This window comes from Mesoplodon bidens (assembly GCF_964165515.1).
Source record: "Mesoplodon bidens genome assembly, chromosome: 19".
Classification (NCBI taxonomy): domain Eukaryota; kingdom Metazoa; phylum Chordata; class Mammalia; order Artiodactyla; family Ziphiidae; genus Mesoplodon; species Mesoplodon bidens.
The window spans coordinates 9,940,308-9,965,317 of NC_138179.1; the positions used below are offsets into that span (position 1 = coordinate 9,940,308).

Consider the following 25,010-nt stretch of genomic DNA (forward strand, 5'->3'; position numbering starts at 1 on the left):
CATTATTAAAAAAAAAGAATACAATGACTATATGGTACCAGTTAATTTTACAGTCATGCCTTAATCCAAGACACTGTCCAGACTGCCAACTAATAATATGCTGAACTACATATGACATTCTGTAATGTTCCGTTTTTTTCCCCATCTTCTTTCCCAGAATGAGGAAGCGAAGTGAACACATCTACCTAGTGGAGTCAACACATCCCATTACAGCAAGAAAGTCTGAATATGTGGTAACAAGTAAGATTTAAAAATTAGACTCCATAAAACTCATTACTTACTTAAGGGGCTTACATAAGTAGCTTAAGATGTGTTTTGATGAAATGCGAATATTCACAAAGCTAAAACACTACAAATAAATATCTACAAATGGACAAAAGGCACTCCTAAGAAGCCAAGAGTTACTTGGCCCACCAGCCCTAAAATCACACAAAAGCATGCTGCAACATGAACAAAACAAAAAATTTATTATCACACCATTATCTCCCTTTTGAGAGTCAGTAATCCCCTGCCAAATTAGAGCCTTGAGATCATTTTAAAAGGGACACTAAGAAATGAATAAGCCGTGATCTTTCGGTACACTACTGAATTACTGTGTACAACAGATCCAGTTTTCAGGAAGTTGCCGACGAAAACTGCTTTAGTCATATCCTTGAACAATTATCTTTTAAAAGTAATCCTGCAATGATGTGTTAAGTAATACTGTAAATAGATTGAGCTTCATTTGTAGATAAGCTGCCCTCAGAATCACCCTAAAAAATAATGTCTGGCTTTAAATAATGTATACAAAAGAATTAAATATCTTTGGGACTTCCCCGGTGACACAGTGGTTAAGAATCCGCCTGCCAATGCAGGGGACATGGGTTTGACCCCTGGTCCGGGAAGGTCCCACATGCCACGGAGCAACTAAGCCCGTGCACCACAACTACTGAGCCTACGCTCTAGAGTCTGCGTGCCATAACTACTGAAACCCGCGAGCCCAGAGCCCGTGCTCTGCAACGAGAAGCCAATGCAATGAGAAACCCGCACACCGCAAGGAAGAGTAGCCCCCCGCTCACTGCAACTAGAGAAAGCCCGCACACAGCAACGAAGACACAACACAGTGAAAAATAAATAAATAAAATAAAATTATAAAAAATAATAAAATAAAAACAGCTTTATTTAAAAAAAGAATTAAATACCTTTAAAAAATAAATTTGCCATTGAAATATTAACCCTTCTAAAATCATTAATAACCAGCACCACGATCACTATACAATAAAGAAACGTTTGTTATTATTAAGGGCTTACTCTATACCAGGTCCACTATTAAGTGCTTTGCAAGCCCTCTTTTATTTTTCACAACGATCCAATGATAGAGGCACTGTTTATAATCTCCATTTTGTAGACGAGGATACTGAGATATTTAGGGAGACCACCAAGCTAAGAATGGCAGACCAGGATACAAATCCAAGTCTGGTTGGTTTCAGAGCCTGAGTTTTAACCCTCATGTGTTAGTACTGGAGCGAAAAAAAAAAAAAAAAAAGTTCACAGTTACAAAGCACTTTTCTGTTTTTGAGATACTTTCATAAAGTGTGAGTCAACTCTTTATAAGAGGAAGTGATTAAATGCAATTTGGTATGCTGGACTGAATCCTGGAATAGCAAAAGGATATTTGTGTTGAAACGGGTGAAATAAAGTCTGTACTCCAGTTTATAGTAATGTACCAATGCCAATTTCTTAGTTTTGACAAAGGTACCGTGGTTATGTAAGATGTTAACATTAAGTAAAACTGTGTGAAGTTAGGTATATGAGAACTTTCTGTACGGTCTTTGCAACTTTTCTCTAAATCTAAAAACCCGCCCCTAAAATGAGATTTAAAAAAAAAACAAACCTAAGTTAGTAATAACTGATAAATTGAAAACTGATGATTAAAATTCCTAAGGTGAGAATACACATAAAAAGATCTCCACAAAGTTTATCATAAAGGAAAACAAAAGTTGTTTCCTTCCTCTGCGAGAATTTAAAAACCGAAAAGCACTGAGATGGGCACTTGCCCTTATAACGGAGCAGCCTCCAATGATTCCACTTACTCAACACTCTGATCCTGCAGAAGTTACCAGCAACTCATCTTTTAGTACCAAATACAACACTACTTACTTGGGGCATCCAGACACAGACTGAGTGAACATGTTACCTCCTACATCATTCTTACCCAGTGCCTGCCTACCACATACTGATGCTCTCACACACGCCTAAAATTCTACCAGCTCTGGTACTCCTCTATGGACGCTGGGCATGAAGAGCAGTACACATTTCTAATTTCGCTTCTGTATAATATTTTAATTTTATAACTCTTCTCCTATTTATTGATATATACTTAGGGATAACAGAATTCATACAATTGAAGTACTAAATTAAATGAGGTCATTAATAGACGATTTAACGCTGCCCACGAGGACAACAAACATATTCTGATAAAAATCCTTCTCAAATTTACAAAGTGATCTAGAGAGACTTCAGTTTTTCAACATTTATCATCTCAGACTGACAGCAAACCACCACAAACCTTCTAAAGCCTAAACAGAAATTACAATAACCAGAAAGTACGTCACGTTAGATCTGTTTCTCAAGAATAGCTGTCATTTATTAAGCATTTACTATATGTCAGGTATTATTTAAATTTTTAAAACAAATTAGTCCTTCATGTTGTTGTAGGGGGCTCCCTGTGCACTGCAGCATGTTTAAAGTATCCTTGAACTCTACCTACTAGATGCCAGTAGCAACCTTCCCATCAGTTGTGACAACCGAAAGTGTTTCCTGACAATGCCAACTGTCTCCCAGGAAGCAAAATCACCCCCAGTTGAGAACCACGGTCATAATCTCATGTGGCTTCCACATGCTGGCTAGCACATGGTTAAAATACATACTTTTTCTGAGGAAAAAACTGTTATTTTTCATAAAACAGCTTTCCAAAATAAGTTCATATTAAAAGAAGCTGGCAGTTTAACTAGAACCGTTGCTAAAGGCCATACTGGGCCAAGTTCTGAGAGCATGCTGCTGGTGCAGAAAAACTCTCAACAAACAAAAATATGTTTCTGGGGCTTTTTTTTGTTTTGTTTATTTAACTAATTCAGTAGTCTGTGCTTTGGCAGACAGGACAGAGGAATGGAAGAAGGGTGTTCCCAGGGGCAGTTCTCAGAGTGATGGTAGAACTCAGAGGCTTAGAAGACAAGATCAAAGGGGCTAAGGCGCTGAGCCAAAGGATTTAGGAGACCTGAGCTCACAAACGAAAAGCAAAGTACACGTGGTGGGGCTGTCAAGAGAGTCTCTGGAGTGGCAGATTCTGGTGTAAACATTAACTGAAGTTGGAATACCTCAAAATGCCTCTAAGAGAGAAAAGAAAAACTGCAGTAAGGAGGGAAAATCCTAATGCATGGGCAAAAGCTAGAGAATTATCACTATCACCCAAAAGTGTATCTTTCTTGCAAATATCAATTTAGTGAGACAGAATTTTCAAAACTCTGATTATTTGTGAAGAAATCATAGGAGCTATTTTCCTCTCATGCCAAAGTGCTTCCTCATTCTGAATAGGTTTACTTTCAAAATAATGGACTAGTAAGTCCGTGTCTGGAAATAAGTTTAGCTTTAATTCCCTCAGAAAGATTTTACCATATGAACCTGTATGGCTATCAAAAGGGTCAGAACCCTTTAAATTAATATTGTAGCAATAATGTTAACCTTTGCCTAATGTCTACTTCATAATCACAGCAGCAGCAGCCATCATTTCATGAACTCTCATAAGCCAGGCACTTTCACAGATGCTTTTTATGCAAGAGCTCAATTAGTACTCCTAACGACTCTCTAAGATGGTACCTCTCACTCTACAGAAGAGGAAACAGACTCAGGGAGGTTAACCTAGGACTTAACGGTGAGAATTTTTTTACTTCAAACTATCTTTTCTCTTTCAAATAGTATTTCACGGAAAGTCAGTTTTAACTAAAGTATAAAATGGTAAAAACAACTGCAGGAAAATGAGGTGTGTGAGATTCCCCCATAAAAGACAGGAAATGAAAATATAATAAAGTCCTATTACTTGTAGCAAAGCATACTACCAGGAATCAACCTGAAGGTCAACATAACCCCAAGAGTAGTCAGATTTTATCCACATGTTACCCTCCAATTTCAAAGTAATTTCTCCAGACGTTCTGGTACTTTCACATCTAGGATGCCCTTCTACAGTGAGCTACAGGAAAACTACTACGGCAGAACACCCTAGAAGCATTAATTCCTTTTGCAAGAGGTTCTGGTATTTGCTGGTACAGTGCTGCCACCATGTGGAGCAACTTCTGAAAAAGTGGAACAAAATTCCCCCTCAAGAACAGTAAAGTAGGACACATACCCATCATCAGATTAAGAGGATTTGGAGGATTTCCATAGTAAAACAGTTCTCAGATAATTAATGCCTTTATCCGTTCAAAATTTTAACCATTTTGAGAAAACCAAACAGTTCTAAACATGTTGTACATATATACTCATGAAGGCAGTGACCAGTAATGGGTATTGGGACTCAGACCTAGGTTAGAATCCTGGCTACATTACCACTAGCTGTACGACTTCGGGATTATTCCTTTTTTTTTTTTTTTTTTTTTGCGGTACGCGGGCCTCTCACTGTTGTGGCCTCTCCCGTTGCGGAGCACAGGCTCTGGACGCGCAGGCTCAGAGGCCATGACTCACGGGCCTAGCTGCTCCGCGGCATGTCGGATCTTCCCGCACCGGGGCACAAACCTGTGTCCCCTGCATCGGCAGGCGGACTCTCAACCACTGCACCACCAGGGAAGCCCTGGGATTATTCTTTAGCCTCTTCGAGTATACACTGCTTGATCTCTAACATGGAATAACTTCTTCTTTTTTTTTTTTTTTTTTAGGTAAGAAGTGTATTTATTTAAGGAGAAACACACTCCACAGAGTGTGGGCCATCTAAGAAGGTGAGAAAGGCCTGGAATAACTTCTAATTCAGAATAACCTCTAGTTGAGAAGATACGAGAACTATAAAAAACACTGTAAGTAAAAGCATCTGTCACTGTGCCTGACACAGAATGCACTTAAATTTAAATTTCCCTTCTCTTAATGACATTAGGAAGGTCATCATTAGCCTCAGGACCTTCTCAGATGTTTGAGTCACTACACCTTACATCTACCACTAGATGTTGGAATTTACTTGACATTCTTGCACTCATCCATTTCTTATCAGCAGCATTTGACCCAACTGATAAAAGGAAAATCAATGATCTAAAGACAGTTGTGATACTTTTGGCAAAAAAACAGGACATACAGTTGAGATGAAAAGTATGGGTTCAAGAATGAAAGTAGGCATGTGGGTATATGTGTTGGTTATCTCTTAGTCCAAGCTTTTCAGTTCTTCACTTAAGTAACAAGAATGAAGAGCTCAAAACATGATTTGAATGTATGTAAAATAAGGCCAGGACAGGGTGAGGCAATCGAGGTATCCCACTCTCAGGCTTGTGCAGGTAGAGTGGGCACCTGAGAATGAATGCCTCCTTAAATGCTGTATCCTGGGCACCTTGCTAGCAAGACGTCAAACGATATCAGGGAAAAGTTTTGCTACTAAGAAGTCTGACAAGAATAAGAAAAATGTCCTATTTAGTTAGAGGGGAGTAGGTCCAATAATTTAATCTCTAATGCTGACACCTGTTCTAGGAAAATCTGTAATAAAGATACAATGAAACATAAGGGATTCCTGAAACAGTTTCTCACAAACCTACCAAGTAACCTTAAATTTTCTCTAAGTTTTCTCAAAAATACTTAAGAAAATCTCCCCGAGTCACCTCCTGATTTGTTGTATAAAAACAGGTTAAGAGGGCTTCCCTGGTGGCGCAGTGGTTGGGAGTCCGCCTGCCGATGCAGGGGACGTGGGTTCGTGCCCTGGTCCGGGAAGATCCCACATGCCGCGGAGCGGCTGGGCCCGTGAGCCAGGGCCACTGAGCCTGCGCGTCCAGAGCCTGTGCTCCACAACGGGAGAGGCCACAACAGTGAGAGGCCCACGTACCGCAAAAAAAAAAAAAAAAAATTAACCTAGAAAAATTAAAAAATAAAACAGAAAAGCAACAGGATTTACTGTATAACACGGGAACAATATTCAGTATCTTGTAATAATCTATAATGGCAAACAGTCTGAAAATACATACATATAAAAAACAGAATCACTTTGCTGTACGTGTGAAACTAACACAATATTGTAAATCAACTAAACTTCAATTAAAAAAAAAACCACCCTTGTATTTTAGTACTTGGTTTTCAGCTCAGAAACATGTAGGGTGTGAGACAGACAATCTGTGGGAAACACAGAAGTCATGCTTCACATAGCTAACCTATGGCTCAATGTCCCAAAGATAAAATTTATTTTAAACATGCTTTTTAAAGGGACGCATTTTTAATACTGCTCTCTTATAAACGCAGAAACATATTACCATTGGATTTGAATCTGCTATGAGATCCCGCAGAGAGTCCAGAAATCCCTGATCTTCCACCATCTGGGCATTGATGTCATGGAGTTTTGCCACACAGACTGCTGCTGTCTTCCGAACATAGGGATCTTCATCCTTTAAGCACTTGCGGAGGGGCTCACAGAGATATTCTGTAATCTTGTCCACCCGGATGCACCCCATGGTTCTGACTGCCAAGGCCCGAATCAGAGGATTGGGATCTTCACAGTCCTATAAATAACAATCATTGACAACTACAGGTGTACATAAACCAGAAAACTAAACAGTCTGGTTTATATAAGCAACAAAAGAATATTTAATTAATGTAGGCTTCCAGTTTCATTCTACATCAGAACCCACATCTCCCATACGATTCCTTTCCTAAGTACAACAGTTGCCTATTTAAGAGTTTAGGCTAGGAATTCATTTAACTGCTTTACATACACAATGAAGAAATGCCCTATAGGATTCATTCCAGAGCTGGGCAGAAGCTTAGATAGCTGGTGTTACCATCCCCATGGCCACTGTTGGACCTGCACTAAAAGCAGAAAAGGGATTTGGGCTTGTATTCTGGTACAGGATAAAATCAGAAATTGCAAAGATATGTCTCACTCCACAAATACTAAGCAGGGAGAAAAGAGGGCTGGATATCTGGGGCCTACAGCCAAGAAAGCAAAGGAGAATCTAGAAGCTGGTTTGGGCCCAACATAAGTTCCTTGCACGAAGCAGCAGAGAGGGCCCTCTGAAATCCTGATTAACATACATTCTCCTTTCCTAGCAAGTGCCTCCAAATACAGTACAAATAGAACACTTACCGAGAAGGAACACCCCTTAAATTGCCCTGTATTAAAAAATTTCTTTAAACATTATAAACCTATGCACATGCTAACTTCCAAAAAATGTAAACTAAATTCTTTCCAATGATATCATCCATCTATGAATCACCAGAAAGAATGAAATGTTATAATGATTCTGTACATTGTAGCTAAACACAGAAAAGGAACAAAAATTCCATGAGAAGGAAGAAAGCATGTTTATTTTCCAAAACAATTTAATAGAAACTAATTTTAGAAATGCTGTCTGATTTTTGCTTTTAATGTAGACTAAATTCCAGGCAGAGGAAAAAGAAGTAAACAACATAAAACAAAACAAAAACCCTAATAAGAACCACCTTATTACTGTGTTCATCAAATCTAATGATAGGAGAATTCTGACTGGATATTCAATAATATTAAGGACTTTCCTTAATGATCAGCTGACTAAATGATTTTTTCATTCTTAAGATGTTTGGGATTTGCTTTAAAATCATCCAGTAGGAGAGGAGGTGGGTCAGGAAAGCAAGTATGGAGAGTTTAAGTTAAACAAAACTGGCCATAGGTTGGTAACTTCTGAAACTACAAGGTAGACATTTAGGAATTTATTATATTATTCCCTCAACCTGAATGTTTGAAAATTTCCACAATAACAAAAAAGTTAATCAACTATTCTAAGACCTATTCAATAAAACAAAATTAAAAGGTAGCTTCTGTAGTTTCCACTACTTCTGAACCATAAGCATAATTTCTACAAAGATAAAATAGGTAAAGCCCCAGGTTACTGACACTACAATGATATGCCCAACATTTGTCAGCCTTGGAAGATAAAACGGTGAGGTTTCACTTGGCTTTCTTCTCCCACCTGGCAAGGATGCACCAAGCCCAGCTGACAGAAGGCTCACCATATGGTCTGAACTGGATGACAAACTCTGGCATACAGAATGCTTAAATCATGAATATTCCTACTCAATGGCCAATACTTCTCTAGAGGCCCTCTTTTGGAACAGAGGTTGCTTATTTGCAATGCAGACACTAACCATATCAAGAGACACTTCTGAAAAGATTTTCTGAGGTAGAAGAGACTGTTCTTGAGTCCCTGGGAAAAAGTTACCTTCACAAAGCTGTTGACAGCCATGATGGCCATGTCTGGCTGACTCTTGGCATAGTTCATCAAGTAGAGATACACGAGCTTCTTTAGTTCCAGGTTGTCAGTCTGCATACAATTTACTACATCTGGAAAGAGAGAGCTGAGGAAAGAGGAAGGGAAAGTGAACAGATGTTGGTGCCAGGCTGTTGGACAGAACACAAAGAAACAGCCTTAATTTAAAAAGTGAACTGATGTGAGGACAAATGTCCACTAGTGATAATACTTACCACAGAAATGAATTACTAAAGAATTTATAGTAATGGTCCCAAGAAGATGTCTAAAAATAGATTTTTAAAGAACTTTTTACTATGAAAATTTTCAGAGTAGAGACATCAGTTTAATGAACCCACGTATCCATCACCCAGCTGCAAACAAATATTGATACATACCCGATCTTGTTTCATACACAACCTCAACCCACTCGCCGTCCCCCAGTCCCTACCCCATCTAGTTGCTCTAAACAATTTCTAAACAAATCCTGGACATACATTTCATATATAATATTTTAGTGTATATCTTTACAAACTTCTAAAAAAAATCACTATGTCACACAAAAAAATTAACCATAATTTTTCATATCAATTCTTTGTAGTTCAAAGCACTACAGTTGTTATGCTTTTTAAGGCACATATTCTTCCATCCCTGACCAGTGGGAACTTATTTGATTAGTTTCCTTATTAAAACAGTTCTCAGATAATTAGGGCCTTTGTTCAAAATTTTAACCATTTTCAGAAAATGAAACAGTTCTAAACGTGTGTGCCATGTACACATTTAAATTCTATTGTACATATACACCCATGAAGAAAGTGACCAGTAACAGGTATTGGGACTCAGACCCTAGGTTAGAATCCTGGCTACATTACCACTAGCTCTATGACTTTGGGATTATTCTTTAGCCTCTCCAAGTATACACTGCTTGATCTCTAACATGGAATAACTTCTAATTCAGAATAACCTCTAGTTCAGAAGATATGAGGACTATAAAAAACACTGTAAGTAAAAGCATCTGTCACTGTGCCTGACATAGAATGCATTTAAATTTAAACTTCCGTTTTCTTAATGACATTAGGAAGGTCATCATTAGCCTTAGGACCTTCTCAGATGTTTGAGTTACTACACCTTACATCCACCACTAGACGCTGGAATTTACTTGGCATTCTTGCACTCATCCATTTCTTATCAGCAGCATTTGACCCAACTAATAAAAGGAAAATCAATGCATTTCATATTAACATAAATATCTTAAAGTAAAAATCTACCCATTTTACTTTTTTTTTAAATTAAGATGACATTGTTTTAATTTTTGCCAATCTCTTTAATGTCTACTTTAAACAAAAACAGCTGGATTCTCACACATGCTCCTGCATTCAACCTGTTGTAGAATGTTGTTTAGCTGAAGTGTAAGAAGGAAATCCATTTTCATACACGTATATAAATTGGAAAATGGAGGAGTATTTTAATAGCCTTTTCATATAACTGGATGTTCTTCTTTGATACATTAAAGCTAGACAAATGGTTGTTTTTCTTTTTCTTTTGTTTTTAGTCCACAAATGGTAGTTTCTTAAAAGTTAGGTACAATATGGAATCTGAAACCATATCGATAAACTTTCTGTACTTGGTTGCATTAAAATCCATTCATTTATCACTTATTTTGAATGGATATTTTACCCATGCATAATTTCGTGATGTATGCACTGGTCATTTGGAAAATATTGGTTCAATGAGTTATGCAGATCTTCTCTATGGTGGCATATTTCATTATACAGCAGCAAATAATCACAGTCATTAATTTCACCACCAATCTCATCAGAAAAATCTCTAAGTACTGGGAAGCTATCAAGCTCACGATGGGAGATACAAGTTTTCCAACACTCTAATTTTTACTTTAAAGTCGAAATTTATCTACTGTCAAATTTTTTCCCTTCAAGTGACAGGTTCACTTTCTTCATTTTTTATAAAATGTCTCCCAAATATTGAAGTCTGATTAACTATAGTTCTGTCTGTCCATCTTTCTTTCACAAAGAAATGGTGTTCTCAAGTCAAGCAATTGTGCAAGGGCTTTTTTCAAGTCAACTGTCACACTTTGCTATGCAGTAGAAGTACTTTATGCCTAATTCCTATTTCATCACACAGAATATTAAAAAGACCTGAACTCAAGGTTCACGGTTTACTGAAATAAATTTTTAGTGCTTCATGCAGGACAGTCCTAAGTGAAACTGCCCTTTTTGCCTGCAGGCACATGATGGTGAAGAATACAATGACTACTTTTACAGTTTGGCACCACTGCCTTAATTCACACTAAGGCACCAGCCATGCAAATGTCAACACAGTGAAAAGGGTAAATAACACCTAAGTATTATTACAAGAATAGCTGTGACTTCATGGATTTCATGGAAAGGATCTCGGGAATCCTCAGCGGCCTGCAGACAATCCTTATTTATTTCCAAATGGTCTTCCTAAATTACAGGGAAAAAGGGAGGAAAAAAAAAAGACCCTTTGGATTTTGTTACCATTGATTTTCATCTTGAATTTGGCAATTAAAGGAAGAGTTGTAAAGTTGAGGGCACTGGCTTGAGCCAATTAAAGTACACATGGGCTTCTGCTTCTCAGTATATTTTTATCATCTTCTAAAACTACCTCAGCAACAGATTCGTAACTGTGTCAGCTCTCAGGAGGTTTTATGCTAGATCTGTACGCAAGAGAAATCAAACTCGTTTCACCCTTAAAAAAAACAAAAAAAACTTAGTCACAGAGTTAATATAAAAGCAACTACACTTCCTGATGTTTCCAGTGGGACAAACTCATTCTTATACGTTCTGACTGTAATAGCTTTAAATAAAAAGCAGTAGAGCTTCCCTGGTGGCGCAGTGGTTGAGAATCTGCCTGCCTAGGCAGGGGACACGAGTTCGAGCCCTGGTCTGGGAAGATCCCACATGTCACGGAGCAACTGGGCCCATGCGTCACAACTACTGAGCCTGCGCGTCTGGAGCCTGTGCTCCGCAACAAGAGAGGCCGCGATAGTGAGAGGCCCGCGCACCGCAATGAAGAGTGGCCCCCGCTTGCCACAACCAGAGAAAGCCATTGCACAGAAACGAAGACACAACACAGCCATAAATAAATAAATAAATAAATTTAAATCATATGGGCTTCTACGAAGACCTCTGCTTAAAAAAAAAAAAAAAAAAAAAAAAGCAGTAAAAGCCATAGAGTAAGAGTCTAAAATGAGCGAAGCAGAAGAGATTACCCTTACCTAACATCTTTCCCCACAGTCATAGCAGCAATCACTTTCTTCACAGCCTCCTTCCTCTTTTCTTTCTTTTCATTGTTGAGTTCAGCCTTTAATTCAAAGATTTCTCCTAAAAGACAACAAACGGGTGAGGTCCCAGGATCAGAGAACTAGAGCAAAACACTGTACTATATAGCAAGTAACACCACAACAGCTGACCAGTGGCAGGGCTGCAACTGAAATAAGATTATTTAAAAATTATAGGATAGGTACAGTTCAAATCCCTAGAATATTAACCAACCCATTGATAAGGATGCTATTTTAGGGTTATCGCCAGAGAGGAAGGTGTAAGCCAGATCTCAGGAAGCACAGAAGTGGGAAAAAGGAAAGATATCTCATATCTTACTACAATGGGGAGAGAATGGCATCTGAGGGATGATCTCCCGTCAGAATTTCAAAGTCCTGGGAAAAAAATAAATGCAGGCAGGAAACAGGTTCACAAATCGATGTTTTCAAACCAGAAGAGACTCCTCATTCACCTACTCTCAACTCCACAAACAACTGAGGCTCAAAGGTCAATAAGTGAGCGAGTGACAGAGCTGGCCTTAGAACTGTTTCTCCCGACCCTTTAATCCAGAGTTTCTCAATGTTGGCTACACACTATTACCCGGGAAGTATCTAGAAATGCCAATGCTCAGGCTCCACTCTGGACCAAATAAATCAGAATGTCAAGGAGGAGAACTCCTACGTTCATATTTTTTAAAGTTTCCTCAAGCGATTCTAATGTATAATCAGGGTTGAGAATCACTGCTCTAATTAGTACTTTAAGATGATAATGGGCTTTAAGGCCCTATCCTGTTCAATCAATCTAAGAACCGAAATAATAATCCTGAAGCTTCAAGAATGGTACAAACCAGAGTCATTTCTAAAGGTATAATCTTAAATGACTGACTGCTCAGGCCCTGCACCGTGAAATGCCAGGACTGTCACCACTATTTTAAGGCCCAGGCTCACCTATCTTCAGAAAGCTGGAGCTGAAATAAGAAAAAAGGTTAACAACCCTCAACTGGTTTTAAAAGAAAGAAGGAAATATACTATAAGACCACGAAAAAGAAGTTGACTATTGTCACTTCAACTTTCAATCTACAGTATTGCCTCATTTTCTTCCACCTTTATGACTGTTCTTGATGTTCATTTTAACCTCGTTCGCCAGTATAGAAAGAGTGGGGGCAGCAAACTAGGTGATCTGCTGAAGCCTCTAAATGGGAAGGATGAACTGGCAAGAAGCACAGAAGTTGAGCACTAAAAAAGCTTGTTACATCAAAATCCATCGCTAACAAAGCAAACAAACTGTTACAAAAATCACCCTTTTATTTGACAGCTGCAAAAACAGCACAGACAGAAAAGCTGGGCCCTTTAAAGAGTCACTCTCCTCCTCTCCAAGTCCTCTGCTGCCAAATCCAGCTCTTAGGGTTCCCATCATTTACTTCTGAAAACAGTAAAGGACAAGCAGCACGGTTTCAGAAAATCTGAATTGTGAATAGCAGCAGGGGCTGAAGAACCAAAACAGGATATAACTGAAATTATTCCAACTCCAACAGCATAAATTTAAAGAATATGCTCCAGTGGCAGTTCTGGTGGGTGTTACAGGAAGTAAAAGGAACACAGTCTATCCATTTTTAAAAATGTGGTATTTACCCAGCCATGATTCATCTGTAAGTCTCAAACCTTTATAAAAATCCCTGAATTAAAAACAGGTTACCAGGACCCATTATAAGTGAAGGTTTGAAAAATTAGGTGAGTTTTTAAATTACATCTTTTTGTGTTATTATAGAAACATCTTGGTCATCAAAGCACACAAGATGTTAACAGAAGAAATAAATACATTTCAGAATGATAAGAGAATAAGAAAAAAAGCTGAAAATGAATGACAAGGGGCTAAATGCTTTTGTACGCTATAAGCAGTAAAAACAGCAAGAAGTTGGGTGGAGCCAAGGAGGAGCATGGAGGCAAGGTATCTCATACATACTACAGCTTTATTAAATTCTTATCTTTCCCCCCTCCTTTTCCCCTGAATCAAATCTATCAAGCATTGCTAGCAGCTAGCAACAGTTCTCAATCTCGGCTACACATCAGAAAATTCTGGGGAGCTTTTAAAAAACCCCCACGTCTAGGCCATATCCCAGACCAAAGAAATCAGGATATCTGCAGGGGTAGGACTGGACATCACCTATTGTCTTTTACTTCACTGGGCAATTCCAATGTGCAGGCAAGGCTGAAAGCCATGGACTAGTAATTTAAGCAACTCTCTATGGTATTTTCTGTATTATAATAGAAGTTTACCCTTAAATAACTCCAAATGACAGAAATATGCTTGTGCTTTCTAGAAAATTTTCTGGTGCTCCAGGCCACTATGTGTGCCCTCCCATTTTCTTTTTCTTTTGAAATCATTTTAATCTCAAAGAAAAGTTGCAAAATTCCCCATCTGCTAACATCATGCCACATTTGCTTTATCATACTTTTTATATATTTATACATTTTTTTCTGATTCATTGAATAAGTAAACTGTAGGCATCATGTCTCTTTAGCTCTAAATATGTCAGTGTATAACTTCTAAGAACAAGGAATTATGTTACATAACTATAATACAATGATGAAAATCGGGAAATTTAACACCGATATACTGTCATTATCTAATCTATAAACCGTATTCAAAGATCCTGATAAAGTCTTTTATAGTAATTTTACCCTCAGGATCCAATGCAGGATCGTGCATTACATTTACTGTCATGTCTCTTTAGTCTCCTCTAATCTGAAACAGCTGGTCAGCCTATGTCTTTCATGATAACGACATTTTTTAAAAGTACAGGCCGGTCATTTTATAGACCACCCTCAGCTGTCGTGGGTGTTCCCTCATGATTACACTGAGATTATGCCTTTTGGCAGCCATAATTCAGAAATGATGGTATGAAATCGTCATGTGTGGAAGGATAAGAAAATATCAAACTTCCATGCATTGTTTTGCATAATCATTTTTTGTTAAAAATTTTAAAAGTCATATGTATTAATACATGCATAGAAAAGACTGAGGATACATACCGAATTCCCATCAGGAACAGGAATACGGAGGGAGAGAACTTTCATTTTTACTTTTTATTGCTGTATTGCTTTAGTAGTACTCCTTGTAATAAAATGTTTATTTCCAAGTAAAAAATAAAAGAATTTGGTGCAACTACTATGGAAAACAGTATGGAGGTTCCTTAGAAAACTAGAGTTACCATATGATCCAACAAACCCACTCCTGGGTATATATCCAGAGAAAATTCTAATTCGAAAAGATACATGCGGGCCTCCCTGGTGGCGCAGTGGTTGAGAGTCCGCCTGCCGATGCAGGGGATACGGGTTCGTGCCCCGGTCTGGGAGGATCCCATATGCCGCGGAGCGGCTGGGCCCGTGAGCCATGGCCGCTGGGCCTGCGCATCCGGAGCCTGTGCCCCGCAACGGGAGAGGCCACAACAGTGAGAGGCCCGCATACCGCAAAAAGAAAAAAAAAAAAAAAAAAAAAAAAAAAGAAAAGATACATGCACCCCAATGTTCATGGCAGCACTATTTACAATAGTCAGGACATGGAAGCAACCTAAGTGTCCATCCACAGATGAATGGATAAAGAAGATATGGTTTATATATACTATGGAGTATTATTCAGCCATAAAAAAGAATGAAATACTGCCATTTTCAGGAACATGGATGGACCCAGAGATTACCAAACTAAGTGAAGTAAGTCAGACAAAGAAAGACAAATATACGGTATCACTTATACGTGGAATCTAAAAAATGATACAAATAGACTTATTTACAAAACAAACACTCACAGACACAGAAAATAAACTTATGGTTACCAAACAGGAGGGAAGGAAGGGATAAATCAGGACCTTGGGATTAGCAGATACAAACTAGTATATATTAAATAAATGATAAGGTCCTACTGTATAGCACAGGGAACTATATTCAATATCTTGTAATAACCTATAATGGGAAAGAATCTGAAAAAGAATATATATATATGTATACATATACACACACACACACACACACACACACACACACACACAACTGAATCACTTTGCTGTGCACCAGAAACGAACACAACATTGTAAACCAATTACACTCAATTTTTTTAAAAAAGAGAAAATAAATGTGCTTCTTCCTTTAACCCTCCTCAGATCTATCAATCTTCAACGGATCAATCTTGGATCTCTTCCTTTCACTAAAACCTTCAAGTCAAAATGATGTGCACCACAGCCATATCTTTAAAAACCCATACTTTAATAATCTACTCAATACACTTTTCTGTAGAATATCCCCAATGAGATGGTCAAAGACATACATGTCTGAAGAGGTCAGAAGCATTCTACCTGGAACAATCTTACACCATGACTTTTGAAGAATCTTCAAAAAAGGCTGTGATCAGGTTCTCATACTTACCTTTTTTATTGGTTGTGAAGTACTTGGAGTCAGTCATGGTTGTGGATCTTTAATGTGCACCTACAGCAAGAGAAAAGAATTCCTTTAACCAAGTTATTTATGTCCAGCAAAGCATTCAACTAATTTTAAGATCATTTATATACAAGAATTTCTGCATTCAGAAAGTATCTTCATCCTTACCACCATCACTGGTGATCCAAAGGGATGCAAGGATAATTAAGAATGTAATCCTTGCCTCAAAAGCTAATTGGAACAAAATCCAAAGGCCTAATGGAATAGAGTGATAATCTGAACCTATCATAGTTTTATGATTTTATCCACAATTATCTCCTCAGAGCCTCCAAGACCTAAAGCTACATCTTTTTACAAATACATCTTCAGTTAGTCACTCCAATATTTAAAATAAGGAAAAGTTTGTTTCAAAAGATCTCCCCATTACTTCCCATTAAAGCAAATCTGATTTACTTCCCTGCCTCAAGATGGAGTCACTCTAAGACATATATTCTGAAGCAGAGTAAATCTGAAAGAGAAAAAAATTTTATCAACCTATTCACCATTACATGCAACTATCAATAAAAGGAATTTCTTTCAGAAAAAAAAGAAAAGCCTAGATTAGTAGGACAATACTCTTTCATGACAAACACCTAGAGAGGCAAACATCTAGAGAGGTGTTACGCATGGATTTTTTTTTAATTATGGTTTTCATATTTCCAACAACCTACAATTCCCCCGAGTATTCCCCAAAATGTCAGTTTACAGTTAAAAACAATGCAAAAAACTGAGATATTTGTTCAGTCACACTGAGCACTAAAGAGAATCAGAACTGGTGTTAAAACTTAAAAGAACACGGATCCCAGCTTCAACTTTAACTTTTCTGTTCCAATTTCCAGAATTAATCCAGTTGACATAAGGCTCCACAGGTAAAACAAAAACAGCATGGACTGATCACATTTCTCCCCAAATAATGAGACAATGTTTTCTGATTTGAGAAACCCTAAGATTTTGTCCAATCTACTTGACTTCTTTAAATACATTAAAATTTTCTTTTAATAATATTCCTGCTGCACTCAAAAATGAGTATCTTCTGGGATTTCCCTGGTGAAACAGTGGTTAAGACTCTGCGCTCTCAAAGCAGGTGGCCCAGGTTCGATCCCTGGCCCGGGAACTAGATCCCATATGCGTGCCGCAACTAAGAGTTCGCATGACACAACTAAGACCCGACACAACCAAATAAATAAATTTTTAAAAAAATGATTATCTTCTTACTGACCACCATCATTAATAATACTTATCACCAAATTCTGGACAGATGCCCTGGCACCTACTCATTATTTTCTGGTCAAAACAACGTGAGTGATAATATGTTTGGCAAACTTGAGTGATAATACCTCCACAATGGTAATTATGGATCTGAGAAAAAAGACCTAAGCACTCAACCAATCAATGCAATTAAGGAAAAAAGCCAGAAAATCATAAAATAATGAAAAAAGGTTGGCTCAAATTTGTTTCTAAAATGTACTACTTGGACTATTTAAGGGAAATTAGACCCATTTGTTATCTTTCCAAGGAGCTACTTAATGTTTATAGTACTGATCCTTATACTATAATAGTGCTTTTAGGTTGTACAAGAATTTCACTGAATTTACCTTGTTAAAAGAAGTGAGCTAGAACTCACACAAATCATTATAGAATACAGAAATTTCTGATTTGACACTATTTGTTATAACTTAAAGTGAGCCTGTAACAGAGGCTTGTCTTATGTAGTATTTTCATAATGTCTTTTCTAGCTAAAATTCAAAGAATAATCTTTTAATCCATTTAATCATTTAATCCATTCACAATGTAAACTAAATGTGAAGTAGGCAAACTGAAGAAAGGAGTCCTTCACATAAAAGACCTGAAATAGGGACTTCCCTGGTGGTGCAGTGGTTAAGAATCCGCCTGCCAATGCAGGGGATGTGGGTTTGAGTCCTGGTCCAGGAAGATTCCACATGCCACGGAGCAATTAAGCCCGTATGCCACAACTACTGAGCCCACATGCCACAACTACTGAGCCCACATGCCACAACTGAGCCCACATGCCACAACTACTGAAGCCCACAAGCCTAGAGCCCATGCTCCGCAACAAGAGAGGCCACCACAATGAGAAGCCCACACACACTGCAACTAGAGAAAGCCCACACACAACAACGAAGACCCAAGACAGCCATAAATTAATTAATTAATTTTAAAAAGAGACCTGGAATAAGTCTGAAGTTATCATCTAAGAACTTATATATACAAAGAGGAAAACCAGTATACAGATATGATTACAGTACTAGAGCCTGACAGGAGGGCCATAGCTCAAGGTCATTATGGTCTATCCAGGATGTTGTTATGCCACTCTAATGCTTTGGGATCATCAAAAGTTAAAACTTGCTTAACATTTAAAGACAAAAGCTGCTTGGAATTTCTCACTGTTTCTTTGAAAAAGGGCCCCCAAATCATTCTGTTTTCTAAAGTTCTCATACACATTCACATATATTAAATTTTTAACAGAAAATTTCAGCACAATCTGTTAAACATTAAATTAACCTAGTCTTAAATCGTACCTTTATTAGTGACCCACACATTTCATTACTTCCCCTAACAAATTTCATCATCGAGGAATAGATTTCTGTCCTTTTACATTGTGAGCACTGAGTTCTTAACTAGAGAATAATGTACCAGCCCACAAAATTTCAGGGAAGAGGACAGAATCAAGTACATGATCTCAGGCCCTAAATTAAGAACCCCTGCTTTTAAAGAGAAAGGAGAAACACACCACTCTCTTATCTCGCACTGTCCTACACAACAGTAATGAAATATCCCTTACACATATTGGCAGAGCAACATTTTATCAGGTCAGTTCCTGACTTAAGCCAAAAGAAACTCCCCCAAAATAAAAATAAACTAGCCTAAACAAAAACAAATGAGAAGAGGCGGGGTTCCACAACACTGTGCATGTACCAAATGCCACCAAACTGCTCACTCTAGGATGGTTAATTTTATGTTATGTGAATTTCACCTCAAAAAATTGCATATGTATGTATTTTTTGGCTGCGTTGAGTCTTCGTTGCTGCATGTGGGCTTTCTCCAGTTGTGGCGAGCGGGGGTTACTCTTCATTGCTGTGCGTGGGCTTTATTAGTTGCAGGACGCAGGCTCAGCAGTTGCAGCACATGGGCCCCAGAGCGCGTGGGCTTCAGCAGCTGCAACGCGTGGGGTCAGTAGTTGTGGCGCACGGGCTTAGTTGCTCCATGGCATGTGGAATCTTCCCAGACCAGGGATCAAACCCCATGTCCCCTGCATTGGCAGGCAGATTCTTAACCACTGCACCACCAGGGAAGTCCCTGTATATATTTTTAAATGAGACACTGTTTTGTTTTTTTTTAATGAGACACTCTTAATCACACACCAGAGATGAATATGGTCAGATTCTCTAAAACATAGGATGGTGAAAACTGTTGTCTGCTTGAGAAGCCAAAGAAAAAGCAGCCAAGATAGAGTTCAAAGAATAAGTCAAGTATTTGCTGAAGAGCCTCAAAAATCAAGTTCCTTCTGGGAGCTGTGGCGGGGGGGGGGGGGGCGGAATTTATTCCTCAGGAGAGTCCCAGGGCAAAGCCAAGCCATCATGGAGCTGGAAGTCACACTACCTTTTTACCAGATCAAACCAGAGAAGTCACCGGCTGTTCTGAGGACCTGAGGTATGACCTCAGGACATTGTTAAAAAAAAAAAAAATAATGCTGCCACAGTCAAAAGCACAATCACTCTAACTTTCCTAGCCCAGAGTATGATGTCACTGCATTTCAGAAAAGGTCTCCCTGTACAGGATTATACATCTAGATTTAACATAACCTAGTTTCTACTAAATATAGGTTGTATAAGTCCCTTCCCAACTATTCCTCCCTCCTTCTGGTGCCCGTAAAGAGTATAAGGCCAAAAAAAAATTAATAGGGTCTTAATTTCAAATGGCTCTCTGGGAAATGGCAGCTAAATTAGAGTTGGCAAGGCCACTAAATCCCCTCTTCACATAAAGTAGGACTTTACACAGTTGGTGCTAGTAGGGGAAAAGTGAACAGTTGACCAAATTATAAAGCAGAAAGGTCATTTCAGCAATCTTTCATTACAAGGGTGAGAGGTGCTAATCAGGTATTTCAATAATGAAAAGACAATGGCATCTTCAGGTATCATTTATTGCATAAGAAATGACAGCAGAGAACTCATTAAAACAGACACACCTGCAATTTCCATTTAAAAATGACTACAAAGTAATTTGTTAATATTATCCGGTGAGAAAAAAGCTCAAAAGTTTTACATCCAATTCTTAACTGAAATAAACTCTGGAAAACTTACGCCTGGAGAGAAAAGAAGGAAGAAAGGAAAATGCGTCCCACCTAATTTGTTCCCTGTTCAGCTTGGTTCGTAATATTTTAAAAAACGGGTGTGTTAAAGAAGAAAGAGAAAAGATGGAAGAACTGGCCTTTCTTGAGTCTCTTAAGTCACAGAACGTTAGCTTTGTATTAACTTTACCACCCAATTTTCAGTGAGGCTATTTGCAGAACACACTATACTTTCTGCTTCTTGGGGAGTTTAAAACTATTAAGATACCTGCAAACAGTTCTCATCTTACCACCACGCTTAGTCATCATTGGAATGTGTTACACGTTTTCTTGTACAGCTGCATCTCCTTCATCTGCTGCTTTCTATTATGACTTTCTAAGTGTACCCTGAGGCTAAGCAACAGCATTATACCAGGGAGGTGATTAATAATTTAAATTGTTCCTCACTGAGACCACTTTCTTTGTCATTCTTCCTTTTCTAAACTTACTGAGTTTTTTTTACTTTCTCTTTTAAACCACATGATTATAACAGTGTTTGGCATTTAAAAAACACTTCTTAAAAGTCAAAGTTTAATGAAGCATTCACACTTTATTTACACTGCTTCATAATGAAGCAGCCAGGTGAGTTTAAAAATAAAGTCTGCCCCGCAAATGGGCAGTGTTTTCAGTGCTCTGAAAACAAAGAGCATGAATCAATTCTTTGGATTCAAAGAATATGGAATAACAGGAAGTTCCAGTTTCTTTACCTCTGTCTTAATCTACAGTCTTTCTCAAACCAGACCGCTCCTTCTAAGACCAGAAAGAAAAAACTCCGGGCTAAGATTTACTCCCACCTGCTTCCCCCTCTCACATCAGGTCAATTCTGGAGGTTTCTCTTCCCTTTCTCCAATGTCAGGAATTCCTCTTCTTTCCCCAGGTGGTCAAGATTCTAGGGATATGTTCCTCCATTACGAGGTGAGAGAGAGGTGTCTCAACCTCAAATTACAGAAGACGGGCGAGGTCTGCCCATCTATGAGCAAAACTTTGGGGGAACCCCTTTCCCCTTCTGGTACCTGGACACGTCCCAGCCTCTCACTGAACGACGCCAAACCAGGAAGAAGGTTCTCCCCTCGGCCTCCAGTCTCTACCGGGCCACACCCCTGGCCTCTGGCCCTCCTAACCCCCCACTTCGAACATATCTTTTCCCCAGTGCCCCCCAACTCCCAGTTGCCACCCCGCGGATTCCCTCACCCCGCTCCAGCGGTGGAGTCCCTTTCTCCAACCCTTTTCCTCACAACGGTCACACCCGACGGCTCACTCCATCTTCAACGGTCACGCTCCTAAGATTCCTCTCCTCCGCCCGTCTCCAACCAAGCCTGGCCCCCCTCCCCATGAAAGAGGGACACACCCCAAAGTTAGCCGCCCTGAACTCACCGGAGGCAAGGGCAGAGGTGGCAGCAGCGGCCAGAGAGCACGGCCCGAGCGGTGTTGTAATGGTTTCCTGCACGTCACGACTCCTTCTCCAGGTCTAAGCCACTGCGCAAAACCCACTTTGCCAGGGACAAAGATGGTGGACAGGAAACTCTGACGTCAGACAGCCTCGCCGTGTGACGTCATCCAGGCGCGCGGGAGAACCAGAAAGGCGGTCATCTCTGTCGCCTTGGAGACGGAAAAATTTTGCGCAGTCGGGAAGCGACCTGAGGTCCGGGCCTCCGAGGAAGTTCACTGACTATCGGAATGGATCTATTAAGCTGACATTCCCTGGATTTGTTTCCTCGCACAGGAGTTCTCTAAAAACTTACACATAGGGATAGTGAAACAGCCTGTTTTCTTAAAAAAACAAAACAAAAAAAACCCAGCTAAGGAGGGTGGGAGGGAGACGCAAAAGGGAGGGGATATGGAAACATTTGTATATGTATAACTGATTAAATTTGTTATTAAAAAAAAAGAAAAAAAAAAACCCAGCTAATTTCCCTGGCCAGTTCAGGAATGTGGGCAATGGTGATGCAGCCCAAGACCATACAAGGGCAGTGGGACTGGAGGAGAGTGGTGCAAGGAAAAGAGGTTGACATGGCCTCAGCTCTGAGTTTGAATCCATCTGAGATCGAATCCCTGTCCTGAATGTGATTAGGAAAGTTACTTAACGTCTCCTCAACCTTAGTCTTACTTGTGAAATAAATCCAGTGATATAACTCTCTCCAGCTTGTGAAGCTTCAAGTAGGTAAGGCGCCCAGTATGTAATAGGCGTGCTTACACAAAAGTAAGTTCCTTTCAGAAACCAAGACCTAGATATCTCTGTACCTTCCCCTCAAAACGAAACCTTCCCACCTAAAACTGCTCTAAGTAATAATAAAGTCTTTAACCAAAAAAGAAGAGGAATGTGAAGAATGAGAGCCTGAGGCAGAAGTTGGGAAACCAAAGTGCAAAGGGGACTGAGAAGTAGAGAGGTAGAAGGAAAAGCAGGTGGTCATAATCACTTAGGACGTTTTTAGAGTTCTATGAAAGTATAGGAACTATATACTATATCTCTGAGGCCTAGCCGCCCCCTCCCCAAAATTTGTTGAATGGATGAATGTATGAGTCAGTGGTCAACAACAGTTGCTATAGAGAAAAGGAGGAAGGGCCGAAAAGTGTCCAAGGATTTAGCAGCACAAAGGTCTTTGATGTCATTGCTGAGACCATCAGCAGAGACAATGAAGGCAAAAGCCATGCTGCAGAAGTTTGAAGATAAATGGGAGGTAAGGAAATGAAAACAGATAACTCCATAAGAAAGTATGGCTGAAAGAGAAGAGATATAGGATGGTATCTGAGGGAGAAAGTAGCAAGCATTTTATTTTTAAGTTCCATATTCATACATTTTCTTTACACTAACCCTTTAGCAATACCATGGGTTCAGTCATTTTTCCTACCCATATGACTCCAAAATATCTATCTCTAGCCTTGACCTAGTCCCCAAACTTCACCACCAAATTGCTAACCACACTGATGGTAAATCTGCACATATGGCCCACCCAAATTAAGCAAATCATAAGAGTATTGGGGGGGGTGTTTAAAAAATGTGGTTCCAGGTACAACCCACAGAAGACAGAGGTGGATTTTGTAAAGAGATGCCACCAGAAAAATCTTTGATTCATACCTCTCCCCGGTTCAAAAACTTTCAACAGCTCCTCAGTTCCTAATTTGTACAGAACCTATCCTTCTCCCAGTTTTCCCCATTTCTTTGTTCTTTAGTTTTCTCATCTATAAAATGGGAGAAATACTAATATCCAATCATAATATTATTACAAGGATGAAATGAATTAGTGCATGTAAAGCACTTAGAACTATGCCTGCACATAGTATGGACTATGTAAATACTTGCTATGATTGCAATTATTTGAACAAATTACACTGCCAGAAATTACTAGCCAGAAATCTGGGGGTCATTCTTGATTTCTCTCTTTACTGCCACATTCATTCCATCTCCAAGTTGTCAATCCTACCTTCAAAATATATTTCAAATTCATCCAATCCCTTCTATTCACCTCATTATTCCAAGCCACCATCACCTCTTGCCTGAACTACTAGAAATCTCAACTCTCCTCCCAACCATTAATCATACAGCAGCCAGATTTTTGTTTAACTTTTTTTTGAAGTATAAACGAACATTCCAAAAAGTGCACACCAAAAATATAAAGCTTGATGAATTTTCACAAAGTAAATGTAACCACATAACCATTACGGGGTCATCTTACAAATATAAACCTGGTCATGACTCCGGTGTATAAATACTTCAATGACCTCCCATTATACTTTGACTAAAATCCAGTTTCCTGCCCATGGCCTATGAGTGGTTAGGCTCCTGTCTACCTCTCTTAATATCATTTTATCCTTTTCAGTCACTCCTCATTTCCTCTTCATTTCACCTCTTGCTAGCTTTTGCAGCTCTCAAATAGGCCAAGCTCTTTCCCATCCTAGGGCCTTCACAACTACCGCTCCTCCTACCTAATATTCGTTTTCCCCAACTCCACACAGGGCTGGCTGGCTTATAATTTAGGTCTCATTTTCATTGTAATCTCATAAAGGCACTCCCTGGCTACCCAGTCTAAAAGGTTCTTCTCTCCCAGGCCCCACTGCCACCCCCATCATAGCCCTCTTATTCCATTTGTAAATTATATATTAGTTTCTTTACTTGTTTATTATCTCTCTCCCCAACTAGACTGTAAATTCCATGAGGGCAGATACCAAGTCTGTTTTTATTACTACTGTCTACCCAGCACCTAGCATAATGCTTGGCGCACAGGATGTATTCAGTAATAAATGAATAAATAAATTATTCAGGAATAAATGAATGAATGTCCACAAGCAAAGTACTAAAACTAGCATTTAAGAGCCTCTATGTTATGGTCAACAGTATAGACTATGTATTATTGGTCTATTTTCCTCTCTATATTTAAAGCAAACAATTTCCTCCTCAAATACAATCCACGCTGCTCCCTTAGCCTGGAAAACCCTGTCACCATGACTGTGACTT

The 25,010-nt window shown here is 39.0% G+C and overlaps 1 protein-coding gene across 3 annotated transcripts in view; it reads right to left on the minus strand.

Moving 5' to 3' along the window:
* AP2B1 (adaptor related protein complex 2 subunit beta 1) overlaps nt 1-25,010 on the minus strand; it is a 123,003-nt gene that overhangs the window by 95,658 nt on the left and 2,335 nt on the right. The window contains exons 2-6 of one of the 3 annotated variants that reach the window (XM_081218432.1): nt 21,932-22,156; nt 16,159-16,218; nt 11,698-11,803; nt 8,412-8,547; nt 6,471-6,716 (exon numbers count right to left, since the gene is read on the minus strand). In XM_081218432.1, the coding sequence (XP_081074558.1) occupies nt 6,471-6,716; nt 8,412-8,547; nt 11,698-11,803; nt 16,159-16,195 (525 nt within the window). In that variant the 5' untranslated portion in view covers nt 16,196-16,218; nt 21,932-22,156. Of the gene's footprint in view, nt 1-6,470; nt 6,717-8,411; nt 8,548-11,697; nt 11,804-16,158; nt 16,219-21,931; nt 22,282-25,010 lie in introns of those variants that run through there. The other 2 variants (XM_081218434.1, XM_081218433.1) reach the window with 2 other exon arrangements.